Here is a 20,561-nt window from a genome sequence, read left to right on the forward strand (position 1 = left end):
TTTTACCAAGGCATATTGAATAGATGAAATCTTGTAAGTTTAAGTTGAGGGTTTGATTTGTGCTGTTGAATAGGCCTAGAAGTCACACTGGGAAATTGTGAACAATTGTTTTGATTTTTAAGGAGAGGTCTGTGGGGAGCACGTCTATCTGCGAGTTTAGAAGCCATTTTCTTTTGTGTTGCTTGAGAGGAACATGAGTCGTGATTCATTGCAATTTGTCAGCTTTGTTGTGTGGTGTGCATGGATCAGAGGTGTTTTGTGGGAATGTGTGGTGTGCCTGTGATTCATTTTGCCATCTCCCCACCACTGCTTAGTGAGAGAAGTGTGCCTTGAGAATCCCCAATATGGCGATTGCCTGCTCTGCTCCATCTCCCTGGAGTCTTTCAGAGATTAACAAGGTTACACAGAGGCTTAGAATAAACAGTCCACTCTCCTCCATCACTATCCTACCCATACAACTCCTAAAAAAAATTTCCTCTACTTTACTGCATTATTGAAGGATTCCATTTCATGACATGGGTGTTGGCGCATTCTGCCAATAAAGGGGGGAAATAAACCAGTACTAGGGTCTGATTCTCTCTCTTTATTTTGAAGGTTAAGTTACTCCACAAGTTGTTGCCATGACGATGTGGTGGTGGCAACAACGAGGTGGGGCTAGCTAATTAAACAGCCACAGGCTACACTACTACGCTAACACAATGTCACCCTCTCTGACTGCCTCTCTCCACTAGACATTTAACAGGTTAAACGCATGTGGAAGAATTTGATTACTAGACACATGACTGTGAATACATTGTTTTAACCACAATCTCATGAAATACTGAAAGGGCTATGATTGAGTGTTGGCCCTTGGTTGTAGCAAGTGCAAGGCTTCTGACTAGAATGAGAAGGCACTGCCTGGAGGCTGCACCTTACCATGTAGTAAAACACGTGGAGAGACCATGTAAAGATTATGTATTGACCATAGAGTTCCTAAGGCTCAGTGTTGTGGTTCCCCAGGGTGAGAAGGACTGGGAGAAGTATGAGGTCGCCCGCCGGTTGAAGAGCTGTGTGAATGGGATACGCCAGCAGTACCAGCAGGACCTCAAGTCCAAACAGTTGGGGACCCGCCAGAGAGCTGTGGCCCTCTACTTCATAGATAAGGTCTGTCTCTCTGGGACCCTCCTCTGCCATACACAGGTTGATGGGTATTAAACCACAGCCAAGAGACAATCTAAATACTCCAATCCTTTAGTCAGTCACCCCATTCTGCCAGACCATATCCCCTGTGCATGCTAAGTCTGGTGGTTTCCTCCAGCTGGCCCTGAGAGCGGGTAACGAGAAGGAGGAGGGCGAGACGGCAGACACGGTGGGCTGCTGCTCCCTGAGGGTGGAGCACATCACCCTCCATGACCAGCTGGAGGACAAGGACTGTGTGGTGGAGTTTGACTTCCTGGGTAAAGATTGTATCCGCTACTACAACAAGGTCCACGTCACCAAGAGGGTAAGGAGCCAGCAGCCTCAGTACCACTAACTGTTACAAGGGATGTGTCTGAAATGGCACCCTAAATGCATTACTTTTGGCCAGGCACTCAGAGTAGGTGCCCTGGGGTGGAGGACACAGAGAGCGGCCTGGGAGAGCGCCCCGGGATAACTTAACTTCTAAAATCGAGTTAAAATAAAAAATGGACAGGTCAATTTGACAGGGATTATGCAAAAGTTTGTTTAACTTTTAGGGTTGTTCTTCATTTAAAAAAATCTGGAATATGCCAACACTTAAACCCAAATGACTGCTTTATGTGTTCTTGATAAAGTGTTGAAGAGAATTTATCAATTGCCTACTCACACTTTAATTGGTTTTCCCATCAGGCCCGATTTATTAAAGTAACTGTCCAGTGTTTCCAGATTTCTATAAAATATGACCTATCATTAAAGCTGTAATCCTTAATGGTGAAACAGCCACATCTGTTGGTGATATTACAACAACAAAGTTACTGCAAACAACAAACACTTATTTCCCCTCGGACATAAATGCATGCGCGATAGAAGAGCACTATGTCCTGCTATTTATTAATTATTTTTTTATGCTGCGAGACGGTCAGCTTGGAAGCAAAAACAACGGTGGTGGGGCGGCCAGTGGCCCCGTTTTCCGCTACTGCGGATTGCATCTTTAATTACAATATTAGTTAAGTAGTTTTCCGTCCAAAAAATGGTAATTAGGTATTTTAAAAAGCAGTTATTCTGTGTTTGAATGGTGTGGGCATACCCCAACAACAGAATGGTGTGGGCGTATACCGGTCATATAAAAAATATGAATGTCAAGTAAACAGCTGACTGGCCAGGTCAGCCAATGAGACATCTCGGACAAAAAACATGACGTCATGTTACATGAGGAAATGGCAAGCATTTTGGGAAAGGGTCTGTTTGAAAAAAGTTTAAGGTGTTTTTTTTTTTAAGTGATTAAATTTTTCTATAATTTATGCTTTGGCCACATGAGTATAGGACAAGTCAACATTATTTGTGTATGAGTTAACAGAATTAGCTTTTAAAAGTGAGATTTCCACTGGACAGTTATGTAACTTTTTTAATCTATCAGTCAAAGTAATTCTGACACAAAAACAAGGAATGGAGAATTTTATCTTTCAGTTTTCGCCTGGTTCCATTCTGAATTCTGCCAAGCAGCGGTCTGTCAGTGTGAAAATTAGGCTAAACAACATTAGCTCGAGTGTCAGGATTCAGCTCCAGTATGATTCAGCCATGCTGTCTCCAAGATGGAATAGGAAATGTTGCACCTGACAGACAGTTGTTTTTTTGGGCAGAATATGTAATTATTCAAATGAGAGTATTTAAAAGCAACACATCAGGTACATTTTAATGAGTGTTCTGAGAATTCTAGCATGTTTATTCCAAGGGAATGAGATCTGGTTAATTTCAGATTAGATAGAGGGAATTCTCATTCCAGCTCCATGGGAGAGCATGATGAATTGCAATGTAAAGTGTTGGATAGCCAGATCATCACATCATTCATTATCTGTTTACCAATCTTCACTTGCCAGCGTCTGCATTCTGTGTCCGGTGTCTTTGCTTATCATCTAAACAGCATTTAGAATGTTGAACCACCATACTGCTGCGTTCTCCAAACATAGCTGTGTCTTAGACATCTGTTCATGCATAAACAGCCTGTGATGAGTGCAGATTGTTGCCATGTTTTCAGGTCCATCCTGATGACACCAACACATTGGTTGATCAATCAATCAGCCGTCGTCGCTGTTACTCCACTCCAGACACTGAATCTGGAATAAATATTTCGAAATCCTCACGCATCCATCCGTTCATCACAGGCTCTTATTTCCCTATTAATTTAGTTCTGGCTCAAGAATAAATTGTCATTCAAATCGTTCTGTTTTGAAAAGCAACACATCTGCTACCATTAATTAGTTCCTTGCATATTTTAGCTGGTTTATTTAGAGCAGGAGGAAAACAGGACTTCTTGGAAATGTCAAATATAATTGAGTGGATCTTTTTTCCTCTCTCCCCTGTGAGCTGGAAGAGCAGGGTAGACAGCCATGGGCTCTCCTATCATGATCTGTGTGTAGACTAGGTGTGGAGGTCTAGGACAGACAGGGTGGGATTTAAAACCGGTCTCTCTTTGTCTTGTCCTTGTTTTGTTTTGTTTATCCAGGTGTTCAAGAACCTCAAGCTCTTCATGGAGAACAAGGAGCCTGGAGACGACCTGTTTGATCGCCTCAACGTGAGTCACACAGAACCAGTCTGGCTTGTTTATCTCAACATGTAAACAAGCAAACATCCCTCACAGCTTGTTGCCAGTGTTGCTGTGCTGTAGACGGCTGTAGCCTGACGATACAGTAAAGCCCAGTGAGTGACCATTACAGCCACAAGTGTGAATTTAGCCTCAGAGAACCCTCTCCATCCTGCTGTGTGTTTGCCTGTAGCCTCTGTCTACTCCCTGCTTCTCCTGTGCCTTAAAGGGAGAACAGGAAGGCAAAGAGGCCGATATGGGGTGGGTGGATTATACATAAATCCTCTGTCCTTTCACCTCTCCTTTGGCAGAAGGAAGTCATTGTCGCCAGGCAGTGGAGCAGGTCTTGCCGGTGGCCAAGGTTATTGCTATGATTGGTGTGAAATGACATGGTTGTGATCTGCTCCTGAGAGCCAAGGTGCGGGTGGGGGGGTGGGGGGGGGTCTCCTTCGTAACCTATGGCACATCAGGAAATGGAGGGGCATGTTTTGGAGGGTGAAATGTTAATCGCTGCTCCGAGCCGGGCTGATTGACACTTTTTAAAAGGCCAGGTGAGGGTGTAAGCACCAGCCACAGAAGAAATTGGAACAGGCTCTAATAACTGCCTTCCCTCCAACACGTTTAGCTGGGCCAGGCTTGAGACCTGGTTATCCACCTGCTGAGGACAGTAAAAGGGTTTGTGGGACTGTCAGTAGCCTATATAAAGGAACAGCAGTTGGTAGTACAGTACATGTCTGACTCAACATTGCTACCCGAGTGAGTGGTCTGTTCAAACTTTTACATCCCGTGTGGCTGTTGGTAGAGCTTGTCGCTTGCAATGCCAGGGTTGTGGGTTCGATTCCCATGGGGGACCGGTATGGGGAAAAATTGTTTCGCTCACTACTGCATGTCACTGGATAAGAGCGTCTGCTAAATTACTAAAATGTCAATTTATTCAGGCTGAGAACTAGGAGTGTGTAATAGGGAGTTTATCTTAGCATTCCACCACCAGAAGCTTCTCAAACCCTTGATGTACCTGTCCTGCTGTCCAAACCTTCTCCACAGCATTCTTGACCCTTTATCTCTGGCAGTCAGAGCAGGTTCAGGGAGAACACAACAAACCAGACAGTAGCTGACCACAAGGCCAGGCTGAGGTATCTCTGCGGTCCAGAGCCATGGTATCGGTGAAGGCCAGATGGATGTGGTCTGATACTGGCTCACCTCCATCCATTGCCTCTGTCAAGACTTCTGTCAGGGGTCAATATCACTACACACTTGGATGCTCACAGATAGCAGATCACACCTGTCTGTACACACTAACGCAGTGTGAGATCAGCCTTGGTAAGAGAGAAGCTCCTATTGTTAGTGTAACACTTAACCACCGTAATGACAGGGAGGAGGGAAGGTGAGGACACCACATTTGACCCCCAAATTCCCAGCCGGTGTCATTATAGTCTCTGCAAGGGCAGGAGGACAGTTGAAGGACTAATTAAGAATGCAGATGTGTGTGACGGCATCCTGGGTTTAATGGGCTACCCCAGTGGTTGAGGAACGGGTAGAGGGGTATGAAGGTCGTTCTGCCCCTGCAGCAGCCTCCCTGTCTGAGGGGGAGTTAGGGATGGGTGTTTCCTGAGTGACCCAGGTCTGTCTGCGAGATGAGATTTTCATTATACCAGCATCACCCTTACTCCACAACACTGTAGTGCTCTAGGATCAAATCAAATGTTATTTGTCACATGCGCCGAATACAACGTGTGTGTGTGTGTGTAGACCTTACAGTGAAACGCTTACTTACAAGCCCTTAACCAACAATGCAGTTTTAAGAAAGAATACCAAAAAAAATACAATATAAAATAATACGAAATAAAAGTTACAAATAATTAAAGCAATCTCACTGGGATTGCTTTAGTTAATTAATTGTCTATACACACACCCATGTGACGCCCATGTAATTATGTTGGGGTGTGTGTGTCATTACAGCTGTAGTCCCCTGCTCTTAACCTCTAAAGCATTATTTTGTTATATATTTTTCATTTACCAGAAGCTCCTATCCAGAGCAACTTACAGGAGCAATTAGGGTTAGGTGCCTTGCTCAACGCTTTTTTTCAATGGCTCTGGGATTCGATCCAGTGACCTTTCCGTTACTGGCCCAACGCTCTTAACCGCTAGGCTACTTGCCACCATGTTATTGGCGTGGAGAGCCTTACTGTGTGGTGGTGCAGTTAATGGAAATGTAATTCTTGTCTTAGGCAGATCTAACTATTTAATAATTCAGAGGAAAGTAATATGATGGCTTTTTTAATCTACTCCTTATTCTAAATGATGGCGATAATACAGAGACAGTATTTTTCATTTTCTTCCTATGCAGATGTTTAAAATTCAATATCAAAGAATTTCTGGGTAACAATTAAGTACCTTATGTGATAGTTTTCAATTAAAATGGTCAAAAATAAACTTCTTAGCAAAGAGCAATCTTTCAAGCAAGAATTTGACAAGGAGTATCTGGGAGTGGTCTCTCTGGGGAGGGGAAAACTAGCGGTTATTGGCAGAGAGGTTTGGAACTCTTTCTTATTGGTCTATTAACTAATTAAACTCCACAAAAGGCTGACATTTCAGGCGGTCTTTTCATACAGCTCTTACACGAACAGGGCATTATCATGTTCACAATTTCACAGTATTAGTCCAACCTCATAGTGAGGAAATGTATATTTAAACACAGAAAATGTTTTTGACTGCACTGGGCCTTTTTATGGAAGACTGAGTTCAAACCTCAGGACTGTACTGCCATCTAGTGTTTCTGGACATACTTTTTCACACCTGTCTTGATCCAGTCCTCGATTCTTGCGTATGTGTGTCTCCTCCATCCAGACGGGCTTGTTGAATAAGCACCTGTCATCCCTGCTGCCTGGCCTGACTGCTAAGGTATTCAGGACTTACAACGCCTCCATCACCCTGCAGGAGCAGCTCCGACAGCTGTCCAACAGTACGTCCCCCAAACACCACATATACATTTAAATGCCATCCTTACAGGTGCATTCGTTTTATAGCATTTGTTTACCAAACATGTCCATCAACCTGTTCAGACGTCTGTGAATGCAATTGCTGTTTAGAACTCCTGCAAGAACCCGCTATGGAGCTGCGTCTCATGCCATGCCTGTTAATTTCAGCAGTGATTCATTCCTATAGAATACTGTTGTGTATCTCAGTTCCAGCATGTTCTGTGTTCACTCAGTGTTAGTGTCCCTGCGTGCAGTATGTTGGCTGAGATCCTCTCAGCATGCTGGGTTATTACGTTGTTAATCCTTATGTTTTGCTGGGGCCCAGTACCCCCCTCCCTCCCCTCTCATGGTGGATGTTTCTGTTTATAGAGGTGTCACACTGGATTGCTACTAAGATTAAATCTGTTTACAGTGTGGGTAGCAACCTGTAATGAAATTAGACATGTGCATGTTTTCAAAGGCAAGCAGGTGCAAGTGAGGATGATCTGGGTGGGGGAAGAGTAGATTGGCCAGGGGGGGGGGGCTATAGAGGTACAGAAGGGAAATAGAGTGCTCCCTGGTGGTCTGTTAATCAAATATTAGCTCACCCATCAGCACATTAAATGTTTGATAGACCAACCATGGACAAGAGGGCTTCCTGCCTCCTGCTCTGTATATATTGCCTGAATTAAGCCATCCACTTGATCTTGTAATGACTAGTGAGCTTATGTATTTACAGTGAGCTAAGGTATTAACTCCCGTCACCACCACCATTCATAGTCCTTTGTTCCCCTGCTCCACAGTGACAGACAACCCGGCAGAGAAGCTGCTCTCCTACAACCGGGCCAACCGAGCGGTTGCAATTCTGTGTAACCACCAGCGGGCCCCGCCAAAGACCTTTGATCAGTCTATGGCCAACCTCCAGTCCAAGGTGAAGGGGGATCAACAGATACTTGATACAGAGATAAGTCGAGGGGTGATATATGATGTTGTCATGTCCTATTTTAGCTCAATGTTTACTTCAGTCTGCCCTCTCTTCATACACCACTTCCAGATTGACGGCAGGAGGGAGCAGTTGGCCCTGGCCAAGAGTGAGCTGAAGCTGGCCAAGAAGGAGGTCAAAGCTCACAGCTCAGACAGCAAGCTGCAGGCGTGAGTTGCCCTTACTGGTAGCAGACAGACAGGGAATATTATTGCTCATATAGGGCAGACAATATCCTGACTGAACTCCTGTGTGTTTCCAGGGTGGTGGAGCGTAAGAAGAAGGCTGTGCAGCGTTGTGAGGAGCAGCTTATGAAGATGGAGGTTCAGGCCACAGACCGAGAGGAGAACAAGCAGATCGCACTGGGCACCTCCAAACTCAACTACCTGGATCCACGCATCAGCGTGGCCTGGTGAGAGCGCACACACACAGGTCTAAAATATGACACTGTATGTGTGTCCAACACCTGACACCTAAATGATGCATTTGCAACACATACATTATTATCCAGTTATTAATGTTGTGCATTATTTCTCATCCATGGTTTTGCCCTCCCCATAGGTGTAAGAACATGGAGGTGCCCCTGGACAAAATTTATAACAAATCTCAGAGGGATAAGTTTGCCTGGGCTGTTGACATGACCAGGACAGATTTTATATTCTAAGTCAGCCTCTACCCTTTGGTTCTACCTAAATGTAAAGACTAGGAGGCAGCTTTTATCCTCTGCTCTCTGGTTTTAACTGCCAATGTGTTGAACTACAGAACCCTTGAATTTTTCACTCCGCTTCACAGCAAGTTTTTTCCAAGTTTTTAATTGCTGTTGTTGGCACTTAGATTTTTTTGTTTATTATTGTTAATGGTAAATCAAGATGATCTTATAGAAAGTATGGAGAATGTTTCCTTTTATACGTCTTTTTTATAAACATTAAATAAAGGTTCCTAAGAAAAGTATGGCAAAGCCTCTTCTGTGTTTTTGCATGTCAGCTCCTGTCAGTTAAGACGTGCCTTTAGCATGTCTCACCTAAGGTCATCATGCATGGATGTTATTATCACCACAGTCATAGAGCTGGCCATGTGGATTGAGTGAGATGTCAGGTGTGACTTGGTGTGCAATGTAAAGAGTCAGGAATTGAAAGTGTTAGGTCTGATTGAGCTGGCCTCCAAGGTTGTTGCTGAGAGTTTTTCAGTCTAAATAACCTCCTAGTGCAGGGATCAGCAGCTATACTGAACAAAAATATAAATGCAACATGAAATAATTTCAAATATTTTACTGAGTTACAGTTCATATAAGGAAATCAGTAAATTGAAATAACGTCATTAAGCCCACATTTATGGATTTCACATGACGGAATACAGATATGCATCTGTTGGTTACAGACACCTTAAACAAAAGGTAGGGGCGTGGATCAGAACCAGTCAGTATCTGGTGTGACCACCATTTGCCTCATGCAGAACGACACATCTCCTTCACATAGAGTTGATCAGGCTGGTGATTGTGGCCTGTGGAATGTTGCCCCACTCTTCAATGGCTGTGCAAAGTTGCTGTATATTGACGGAAACTGGAACACGCTGTCGTACACGTTGATCCAGAGCATCCCAAACATGCTCAATGGGTGACATTTCTGGTGAGTATGCAGGCCATAGAAGAACAGACATTTTCAGCTTCCAGGAATTGTGTACAGATCCTTGCGACATGGGGCCGTGCATCATCATGCTGTAACATGAGGTGATGGCGGCGGATACATGGCATGACAAGGGGCCTCAGGATCTGTTCACTGTATCTCTGCATTCAAATTGCAATCGATAAAATGCAATTGTGTTCATTGTCCGTAGCTTATGCCTGCTCATACCATAACCCAACTGGCACCATGGGGCACTCTGTTCACAACGTTGACATCAGAAAACCGCTAGCCCACACGACACTACACGTGGTCTGCAGTTGTGACGCCGGTTGGACGTACTGCCACTCTCTAAAACGACGTTGGATGCGGCTTATGGTAGAGAAATTGACATTCAATTATCTAGCAACAGCTCTGGTGGACATTACTGCAGTCAGCATGCCAATTGTGCGCTCCATCAAAACTTGAGACATCTGTGGCGTTATGACAGAACTGCTCATTTTAGTGGCCTTTTATCGTCCCCAGAACAAGATGCACCTGTGTAATGAAGATGCTTCTTGATATGCCACACCTGTCAGCTGGATGGATTATCTTGGCAAAGGAGCAATGCTCACTAACAGGGAAGTAAACAAATTTGTGCACAGAATTTGAGAGAAATAAGCTTTTTGTGCATATGGAACAGTTCTGGGATCTTTTGTTTCAGCTCATGAAACATGGGACCAATAATTTATTCAGCCGCGGGCCGATATCTTTTCTTCAGCGGATGGTCAGGGGCCGGAACATACTTAAAAATAATTTGTAGGGCCTCCCGAATGGCGCAGTGGTCTAAGGCACTGCATCGCAGTGCTAGAGGCGTCACTACAAATCCGGGTTCAATCCCGGGCTGTATCACAACTGGCTGTGATCGGGAGTCCCGTAGGGCGGCGCACAATTGGCCCAGTGTCTTCCGGGTTTGGCAGGGTGGGCATTACTTGGCTCATCGCACTCTAGCGACTCCTTGTGGTGGGCCGGGCGCCTGCAGGCTGACCTCGGCTGTCAGTTGAACAGTGTTTCCTCCGACACATTGGTGCGGCTGGCTTCCGGGTTAAGCTGGCGGGTGTTTAGAAGCGCGGTTTGGCGGGTCATGTTTCAGAGGACGCATGACTCTACCTTCGCCTTCCGAGCCCGTTGGGGAGTTGCAGTGATGAGACAAGATCGAAATTGGGGAGAAAAGGGGGGTAAAATACAAAAAATAATTTTTAGACTGCAAGAAGCCTAAACAGATATAATATTTGGTTACATTTGAAACGATCACATCTCTCTCTCTATTGTGCGTGGGAATACTTTGGTAAAGATTTCCTAAATTAAAATCAGTGGTTGATTTGCTGGGTTTTTTCCAACAATAGAAAATAAACCTTGGAGGGCCAAATTTGGCCTGCGTGGTGCCAGTTGGGGAACCCTGCTCTGTGACATTATCCAAATGTACACATGGAGGCACATCTGTCGGAGCCCCATAGGATAGGTTCAGGGCATTCAGGCTGTTTTTAAAAACAAGCAAACAAGAAAAACCAATATGTTGATTTGTTATTTCTAAGAATGAGACTGTTTTAAGATTGGTTTGTATTAAATAACTTTAATAGAACAGTCAGTTGAATTTGGAATGCATTCCACTTGGCACACCTTCTACTATATACTTAAATCAACCATTACTCATAGGGCTGAAAAGTTCTGAAAAATACTCATTTACAAATAAATCTTCAAGTCACTACATAAGAACTGTTACTTTTATTACAATAGTCAATATAAAAAAGCACTCCACAACACGCCAAATCAAAATAGTTAATGGTTACAGTGGAAAAGTATGCTGCTCCTGAAGAAAGTCCTTGACATCTTGTTACTTGGCAACCTGTAATTGACACTTTTTTTAGTTGGTTGAGCATACACTTATCTACTGTATGGGAGAGACATTAACTTTTCCAGACTTAATTAATTTAGGAAAATGGCAGCAATTTTTTACGGTTCCTAACTGCAATCATAATCTACCTATAGACCTACGAAGCACTTAACATCAATTCAAGTCAAAAGGAAGTTCAGAGAAATTGTAGTGACATCAAAAGGTAGGCCTAAACTATAATTTAAGTTAGGCATGTAAATGCTACCCATGTGACATTTTCTGAATGGAAAATATATATGTTCACCAGCAAGGCTATTTACGCAGCTAAGACCTTTTCTTTCACCTAAAATCGTACTTTTGTAAATCCAGGACTACTACTGACTTGGATACAGGGATGAGTGCCAGAAGGTGAGTACTAATGATAATCCATTGACAACATACAGAAATAGAAAACATGTATTAAGATGCCGTCAGATTACCTTCATGACCCTTGTCCTTCTTTCACCTGTGGTTCTTTGACCCCTTCTATCTCCTCCACGCCCGCCTGGGTCATGAGGTCGGCAATGTTTTTCTCCAGGTCATCAATGCGGGTGCTCATCTCATCGAGTAAACATGGTTAAGGAAGACAATGGGTTGGCCCATAATGGGCCTGTGGATAACACTGACCAGTGGGATGTGCTGGCTGGAATGTCTCTTCATAATAACATGAATGATGACCACCCACAGATACTCCCCAGCCAATATTCTTACTACAACTGGTAAGACATATCTAATGTATTCCTCCTATGCACTACTATACTATTACCATGTTATTACTGCTTCATTCTGTGCTGTAATGTAAAGTGCTACCAGAAATATTTTACAAATTAGCTTATGTAAAAAGAAACATCAAAATGGACTAAAGACAGTTGTTTGGCAATAAAATGGGTATAATGAGGGTGTGACCGTATGACACCCCTATTTATAAATGGGCCTTATGATTTGAAAGACCTAGGCCCATCCCAAGTTTCCTAAAAATGTGGGGGATGTTGCTGTCCCCTTTCGTGATCAGTGTACTTTACTAATAACTGAACAGCTCTGAGTTGTCTGGAAGGATATTTCTCCCGATGATCTGGTCGGACATGGTCTGGAACTTGTCCTGCATCTGTTGCAGCAACGTCTGGACCTAACATAAGAGAGCACAGTTTAGAGAGCAGTACCAACATAAAACAGGCTGATGTTATATCTAGTCTACCGGTATTCAATGACCAAATGTGACCCTTCTTGCATGCAATTTATGAAGATAGTCCAAAAGACAAATTAGCCTATACTGCACAGCTGGTTTGGGATCAATTCAGAATAATTTGGTAGACCTTTTATTTTTGCATGATTCAAAGCACATACAAACTGGTCGTTTTGTGATCATTTTCTTTACATTAGCTAGCAAGCTATGCATAATGATCATGGGAGATGTAGCGACAGCAGTAGGAGCTATTGGTGGTGATGAGCTATTTTGCTGATCTTTGTAGAGTTCGATTCACTACTATCGAGCTGTTTCGTACGATCCAATGTTGGCTACTGGCTATTGAAAACCTTGGCTAATGCACATTGAAAAATATCCATTCCAAGCCTGGGTGAATGGTGTTAGCTAGCTAGCCAGCTAGCTAGCGACACTGTCAATGTAATATACTCACCACATTGGTAAGGTCCTGAACTGACTTTGGATCCGTTTCTGCCATGTTTTTCCTGTGCACGATACGCGTGTAATGAAGTGGTGTAAAATGAACTCTAATTAGCTGAAAAATAGTTTTGGTTGAAATAAATTCAGGATCCCTTTCCCTCCCAGTAGCTCTAGATGCAAAACATGTTGTCTCGCGAGAACACTGAAGCAGGATACTGACGGAATGGATTATTGTGGAACATAGTCTTTTTTTTGTATGCAGAGCCTCATAACCTGGCTACACTGATTTTAATACCGTGGCTTTCACGAGTGTACAAATTAGGGGGGCTCAGAACACTGTAAACGACATTGTAATGTGACAATAAAAGACACCATATTTGAGAAACGAATCATCATTTTGTGTGTCATGCAGTGACTCCCAGTGATGTTTTCCCATAGCCAATAGTTGCGTTGGTTGAAGTCAAATTGTGAAGACTACAGTATACTGTAAACCGTAGATCTGTAATTGTCTATGAACAAGTTGGCGCGCGTGACTGAGGAGTTGCAATGAATCTGCGCGTGAATCGAAGAGGTATGTTCAGTGGTGAACAACGTCTGCAACCGCAGTATATTTGAAGTATATAGAAAGTATACTTTTACTGACTTTCTAGGCTATTGAGTCATTGTTCAGGATATTTGAACACCATACGCGTGACCGACCATGCAGGTAGGCAATCTGTCTAAAACCTAAAGGAAAATTTGCACTTTTTTTCTTATTGTACACAATGTACATCAATTTGACCCAAGCGAAACTGTCAATGGCCGTCTATCGGTGCGCACGCTATAACTATATTTTCTTCTATGGTCTTGTATCCTTTGGTAATTTTTTCTTTCACCAGTTTATTATCCTGTCGATTTACAGTTTACTTAATATTCCCGGGGCGATGTAGTATCTCAAGGACAGCTTCTGCCAGGTGTTTAGTCAATGTACCAAAGGATTTAAATTGAGATGCTATTCTGAGATGGAATCCATTGCTGGGAGATGTTCTTTACTCCTCAAGACACAAACTGGTTTCTTCACTTTATAATTTGTACAGATTTTGGGATGTACAGGCATTTTAGAATAGTTGGAATTTTTCATGCAACTAGCCATAGGTAAAATAACCTACTGTATGTTGAGGCATGTTGAAGCCCAACCCCTTCATACTTTACTTAACATAAGTGTTTTTTTCTGTTTTGCCCAAGTCTTCCAAATAAAGGTATCCTAGTTTAACAAAGACAATGAATGAAAGGCCACCTAAACTCTGTAGCTTAAAAGCATATGGTAAAGAAAACACTGGAACATTTTCTGATGAGTATTATTGGATAGGCTATCAAAGTTATTCGCTGTAGCTTAATGTTCAACTGAAAAAGTAAGCAAAGAACATTAAACTTCTAGTGACCTTTAGCGCAGTTTTAATGTCTTGGAGCTCTTACACAGTCACGTTTCACATTACACTCTATGCAGCCTAATGAACTGTCCGTTACAAAATGACAAAATGTGTATGTCCACTGATAGACTTTGAATGTCACCAAAGTATCTATTGCCTGTGAAATGTCACCCTCTTTCTGTATTCCCAGTTCCCTCTTCCTATACTGCCTGCTGTCCAACTACTGAATGTTTCATTGAGAGGAATACTGGAAGTGTGACATGATCTGGTAGAAATCATGTCACACTTAATGACACTTAGTAGAGCTGAGTTATACAGAGAAACCGATGTGTCAAGGTAATTAAGTATCTCTGTTTATCCTCTAGATGTCTCTATCAGTCACTCTGTGGAGACATGAGGAAGTAGTATTAAGTCAACTGTGAACATTGCATCAATATGGGCTTTGTGGTTTGCATTTCTTGGAACAGTTCAACAGCCATATTTTCTTCAGCACACCCTAAAGAGCTCTTTTTACAGAAAGAGCATTGTTACATTTTGTTGTTTCAATATTCTTCCCCTGGCTGCCTAGGGAAAAAGGTGAGTTTTTGTTTTACTCTACGCTCTAAAAAGTCATTTGAGCGATTGGGCCAAAGAGAGGGAAAACTTAGAAAAGAAGAATGTTTCCCCAATGTAAATACTGGCAGTTCTGTATGGATTATATTTAGGAGGACTCCATATTTGGCAAAGCTTCTGCAAATATTAAGACAACGTGCTGCATTTTATGTAGATGGACGACTAGTAAGAGAAAGAGCATTATCTGTCTTATCCCCTCAAGAATGCTCTCTATGGAAAAGGCAATGGCTCAAGTGTAGTGATATGTATAGTAGTAATGTTCTCTGTAAAATGGAAGGACAATAGTAACAGCTCATGGACTGTTCTGGAAATATTTGCATTCTCAAAGCTTTAAAACCTTTAGCAGCAGTTCTGTGTTCCAGCAAAGAGAAATACAAGGCAGAGTGTGTCAGAGGGTCTGTCTTCAGAGTTATGATATAGCAGTGTTGCTTAGAGGAAAACCTTGGTCTCTTTGCAGGTTTGTGACATTAGCATATTACTAGAGGGCTTTTTTGGATATCCTTCATTCAGATCAGGGTGTGAGAGAATGGGTGTGGGTGGCAAGGTGACTCATGTTTTAAAGGCCCAATGCAGTCAAAAATGTTATTTTCCTGTGTTATATATATTTCTACACTGAGGTTGGAATAATACTGTGAAATACCGGAGGTGTATAAAGATTGCGGCCCCCATGCACTTACTATAAATTCCTTGTTTTGCTCAGTTCGCCGTATTGTACATTGCTCTCCGTTACTTACTTTTTTTGTATGATCATTAGCAGAGTATACATGATCTCCATTTTATCTTCAAGATGCTGGCAATTTGAAAAAACGAAGTAGATTGTGCTGATGTATTGGCACATTGAACCATATCGCGCGCCTTAGTTGAAAAACGTAGTGGATAGTGCTAGAACAAAGACGTCATATCGGAATTCTGTCATCCTTATGCACGTTCGCCATTGTGAAAATGATAATGCCCTTTTTAGTGTAAGAGCTCTTTGAAAAGGCCGCCTGAAATTTCAGCCTGTTTTGGTGGGCTGGAGTTTTGGCTTGCTTGGTGAAATCACCAGGTGGTAAATTAGTTAATAAGAAAGAGTTCCAAACTTCTCTGCCAATCACTGCTAGTTTTCAGTTTTCCCCTCCCCACTCAGACCACTCCCAGACAGTCTTAGCAAAATACTTGTCTCTTTGCAAAGAAGCTATTTTTGTGTCTTTTTGACAATTTTAATTGATAATCACAGTAAGGTTGTTACCCAGAAATGATTTGATATTGAGATGAAAACAGGCGCATTGGACCTTTTTTTTTAAAGAATTGTTGTCGAGTCTTTGTGATTACTGATAGTCAGCTTCAGTCTTAACTGAGTGGGAGATGGTGCGTACGGTTTGTTGGTAACTCTGTTTTTGAAGGTACAAGAGGGTGAAAGCAAAGTTCTCTAACAACACATGTTATTTGTTTCTAAGCTTGGTCATCATCAGGAGTATCTGTTTGTCCACTCCACAGCGCTGGGTGTAACTGAGGCCAGGCGGCCATCTGTGAGGCCCTAGCTAGAGATGGAAATTGAGGTGGACATCCAGGAGGAGGACATGGAGGGCTCGTGTACCCTGCTGTCGTGGCTGGCCTCCTGTGTGATGGTGTTTGGAGGGGCCCTGCCCTACGTGCCTCAGTACCAGGAGATCCAGAGGAGCAGCAACACTGAGGGATTCTCCACCCGTGTCTGCCTGCTGCTGCTCATCGCCAACATCCTACGCATCTTCTTCTGGTGAGGCCAGGGGCGAGAGGGGTCACTGGGACTGATTACATTGGGCATATGCACAGTGTACACATCCAGTGAAACTGCCAGGTGCTGTGCAGAGCAAACAGTTCAAAGAGAACAGAATAAACTATTGTATTCTCACTCACATGTTGAAACAAATCACTTGGGAGCATACAGCAATTTGCATGTTTAACGTGTTTACTTTAAACATATGGATAAAAAAAACTAAAGTGTGGTTAGAGGAAGTGAGCATTGTCTGTGCAGACACTGTTTTGATTAGTTACTGTAATGTTGTCTACCTACAGGATAGGGAAGCAGTTTGAACTGACTCTGCTCCTCCAGAGTGTGGTGATGATCATTACCATGCTAGCTATGCTCCACCTCTGTTGCAACACTCGGGTCAGCACCAACCAGCACCACTTCACAGGTAACCCAACCAAACCATAACCACATCATGCAAATAGCCCTACTTCACTTGTAGGCTACTGTAAAAACACATGTATTACTCATTTATTAAGTCCCAACCATTACGTCAACACACCCTATAATATCACCTCACAGGCAATATATCTGTTGATTGCTAAATACTCTGCATGTACAGTACTTGCCAATTACAGCTCATCACATTTGACAAATTATCACTCATCACTTACAGTACATATAAGCCTATGTAGTGGAGCTCTGTTTCAACACTGAGCTATTGCCGAAAGGGGGGGCCAAAGGAGAGGCTATAATCACTCAGGCCTCTCTTTCTCTCACACACACTCAGTCTTATGTAATTTCTTGTTTAGATTTTTGGATGTTATAGATGGTACAGTGTGTTTACGCCTGGGGTCCTTTTGAATTGAGTAATGATCTTTTAGATGTATTACGAGGATTAGTGTGAGAGAAGGGGAAATGTTTGATGGGTGTATGCATTGGGCTGTCATGTAGAAGAGATCACCCTATTCTGAGCTCTGGGGGGTGAGAGAGGGAGTACGTGGCCAGCGGCTGGGGTCTCGTCTATCAGAGAGTGTGGAGTGGGGGCTGATTTTAGGCCCTATTCCCACTACGAGAGATTAAGGAGAGTCTGAGGAGCGGAATTCCGAAAGAGATTTCTACTTTTCAATTCAAGTTACATCCTTGCCTTACCTTTCGTTGTGGCTGGCAACACAACGTTCTTGGTCCGCAGCTCAAATTGACCGTAAATATCACAATAGCCACTAGCCAGTTAGCATAAACTATTTAACAATCCAAGCAATTTTTCTTCTAAAACGTATTACAATATTAAATAATGCAACCAAACCATATTACGCTCTTGAATAATGCAACAATCCACAAGCATGTGCAGACAAATAAAGGGTTTATTTTCTAAGGTAGCTGACAATACACTGCTGACTCCTGCTAGCTAAAAACATGCTTCATGATCAAGTAATGTTAGCACCCCTCCCATACGACTATAAAAGTACAGTAACGTTATCATACAGTGTCGTTCATATTATAATATAGGCTACACAGCTAGGTAACGTTAGCTAGCTAGCTAAACAGAATAATTTCTGCATCTTCACATAAACGTGCTGGCAGTAGCTGAATGCTGACGTTTAGCTGAACCATAGCTAGATAGGCGCTCTTAAGCTTACACTAGCTACCGCATTAAAGTTACCATAGAACAAACCAGGCTTCATTTGATCAATATCATGGCAGTCATATGAGGTAAAAGCAAATTGCGACTGAAAATGTTAATAATTCCCTGGGTAGTTCCTACTTGCCTGGACCTCGGTGGCACAGTGCAGTCTAGCAACAACAACACTGCGACATGTACAGAATGTAACCAGCTGTTACTACAATTTCAGGTAAAACCTCAAAACTGTTTGGGGACCCGGGAGGGCTGGGGTCTGTCCAAGTTCATGCTCAGTCAGCTTTTATGTACTGGATTTAAGGGTAATTATGTTTGTACACAGATTGATTTGAATCTCTTTCAGCACAATTACAGAGCCAATCTTAAGGCAGCTTTTTATTAGGCTGTAGACTGAGAACGAAATGAAATCTTGTAATATTCCAATAATTTAAAGTGTTATTAGATCCCTAACTTCTCTGCACTAATAATGTATCTGTCATGTTGATTGATTAGTGAAGGGAGGCAAAGTTATTCATGGTGAGGTTATTCATGCTGTAGATATCGGTGAGTTAGTATGGGTTCAGTGTGTGTGTGTACCCATGCACGCGTGTCTGAGATTGTGTTATACTGTAGATAATCCTTACTTGGGCATAGGAGATGTCTGTGAGAGACAGTTTGTCAGAATGAGAGTTAAATTTCCTGGTCTTCTTGTCATGAGTATAGTCTGCTAAGGCAGAGTTCCAGACTGTCTCATTCTGTTGTCCCCTGGAGAGTCACTATTTACTCCATCCATTCTCAGTCCTGTCTCCCAGGAGCTCAGCAGCCAAACCAATAGAGAATTCTGTTTTGACTGCCCCTAATCACCCTGTCCACAGACACTACAGCAGACTGTCAACGCCACTGGAACGCTACTTCCTTCTGCTGAAGGGCAGGCAAGGTGTCTGATTTCAGAGGGGATGGAGGGGTGTGATGGTATATACTCAGAATAGCCCTTAACCCCCCCCCCCCACCACACACACACACACTCTCCCCTCCCCTACTTCGCTCCCCATCTGAGACCCTCTAATCAAGGGGTGGGAAAACCTTTTGGCTCAAGGGCCACATGCTGTATGCGTGACAAAACAAGTGAAGCCTTTATTCATTTTCACATTGACACGCAACTACTAGTGTACTGTAGGTGTACATATGCTTGCAGAACAATTCTACCCTGGTACCATCTCTACCCATGTTTTTTGTGAACAAAATGTTCAGAAAATTGATATAATTTATAACATCATAGTCAAACACACACACACAGATCCTGCATCTCTGCCCTTGTAAAGTACAATCAAACTTAGTCACAATATGCAAACTTAAAAATAGATGCAAAATGTAACAGCTAACAAACTATTCTAAAATTTGAGTGAAACATATGTTAAGAGCATTCTTTTAATTTGGAATGGTCTGTTTTTGAAAGCATATTAAGGAACAATTATCATCTCCATTGTGAGCCATATTTACAGTTATCCAATCACCTCAGCCCAAATCTGACTGATTAGTTATTACCTGTATCCAAGTGCATTGCTGGATAATTCTCACTGCATAACCATCACCATGAAAAAGCATAATCCTTGCCTACCCCAGTCACGGTTATTCAAGTCTTAATGTGAACAATGGGTCTGGTCACCTCTCTTGGCAGGGGCATCAAAGTCTGGTGTGATCTTTGATGTAGAGATTCTCAGAACAGCTGACAAGTGGTCATTGTTAAATTTGACCTGTGACAGGATTTGTTGTAATTCATGACTGAGAACATTTGTTCACACACACATGTTGACCCGAATAAAACAAGCATCCTTTGGGCGTGCTTTTTAATGTTTGGAAACTTTGTTTCATTCAGTGAGCCATAGAACTGGTCTATTGTTGCTGTTTTGTACTTCTCCTTCAAAGCGCTGTCACATTGGATGTCGATGAGCTCCAATTGTGTGTCTGGAGGTGCTTTCTCACTGTCGAAAGACAGGGGGCATGATACAAGCTCCAGCTCAGTCTCAATCTTGGTGAAGTCTGAGAAGCGGCGGGGAAACTTTGTCTGGAGAACAACATAAGTTTGGCCTTGAATGCTTTCACGTTGGAATACAGTTCATGCACAAAAACACTTTCCCTGCAGTTTCACATTTACATCGTTCAGATGCCCCAATATGTCCACACCGAAAGCAAAGTCGCCCAACCAGTCTGTGTCTTTCAACTCAGAGAAGTCGTCAGCTTTACCTACCGTATCAAGGAACATACCTATCTCCCCTCTCAGTTCCCACACACGGCGAAATACATTTCCCAGGCTTAGCCAGCGCACATTTGAATGGTACAACAAGTCCTGGTGTTCTGCCCCTGTGTCATTGAGCAGCTGAATG

The 20,561-nt window shown here is 42.8% G+C and overlaps 3 protein-coding genes across 6 annotated transcripts in view; 2 read left to right on the forward strand and 1 right to left on the reverse strand.

The window, feature by feature from the left end:
• The window catches only part of LOC121531832 (DNA topoisomerase I, mitochondrial), a 35,569-nt gene extending 26,962 nt beyond the window's left edge, over positions 1-8,607 (forward strand). For all 3 annotated transcript variants that reach the window (XM_041837319.2, XM_041837318.1, XM_041837317.2), the window contains exons 13-20: positions 1,000-1,143; positions 1,298-1,483; positions 3,662-3,730; positions 6,587-6,701; positions 7,500-7,627; positions 7,751-7,848; positions 7,941-8,090; positions 8,240-8,607. In XM_041837319.2, coding sequence (XP_041693253.1) covers positions 1,000-1,143; positions 1,298-1,483; positions 3,662-3,730; positions 6,587-6,701; positions 7,500-7,627; positions 7,751-7,848; positions 7,941-8,090; positions 8,240-8,342 — 993 coding nt within the window. In that variant the 3' untranslated portion in view covers positions 8,343-8,607. The remainder of the gene's footprint in view (positions 1-999; positions 1,144-1,297; positions 1,484-3,661; positions 3,731-6,586; positions 6,702-7,499; positions 7,628-7,750; positions 7,849-7,940; positions 8,091-8,239) is intronic.
• A 2,435-nt stretch (positions 8,608-11,042) lies between these two features.
• On the reverse strand, positions 11,043-13,040 carry LOC121531328 (heat shock factor-binding protein 1). Its single transcript, XM_041836560.2, has 4 exons — positions 12,844-13,040; positions 12,269-12,335; positions 11,650-11,776; positions 11,043-11,182 (listed from the first exon to the last, which is right to left on the reverse strand). The coding sequence occupies exons 1-3, from the start codon at positions 12,886-12,888 to the stop codon at positions 11,652-11,654; spliced, it is 237 nt and encodes a 78-aa protein (XP_041692494.1). The 5' UTR covers positions 12,889-13,040; the 3' UTR covers positions 11,043-11,182; positions 11,650-11,651.
• Positions 13,041-13,343: 303 nt separating this feature from the next.
• Positions 13,344-20,561, forward strand: part of LOC121531327 (solute carrier family 66 member 2-like) — a 104,591-nt gene continuing 97,373 nt past the window's right edge. Inside the window, exons 1-3 of one of the 2 annotated variants that reach the window (XM_041836558.1) lie at positions 13,344-13,401; positions 16,328-16,586; positions 16,886-17,007. In XM_041836558.1, coding sequence (XP_041692492.1) covers positions 16,378-16,586; positions 16,886-17,007 — 331 coding nt within the window. In that variant the 5' untranslated portion in view covers positions 13,344-13,401; positions 16,328-16,377. Of the gene's footprint in view, positions 13,402-13,424; positions 13,537-16,327; positions 16,587-16,885; positions 17,008-20,561 lie in introns of those variants that run through there. The other variant, XM_041836559.2, reaches the window with a different exon arrangement.

The sequence above is a fragment of the Coregonus clupeaformis genome, chromosome 19 (genome assembly GCF_020615455.1).
Source record: "Coregonus clupeaformis isolate EN_2021a chromosome 19, ASM2061545v1, whole genome shotgun sequence".
In the NCBI taxonomy this organism is placed as follows: Eukaryota; Metazoa; Chordata; class Actinopteri; order Salmoniformes; family Salmonidae; genus Coregonus; species Coregonus clupeaformis.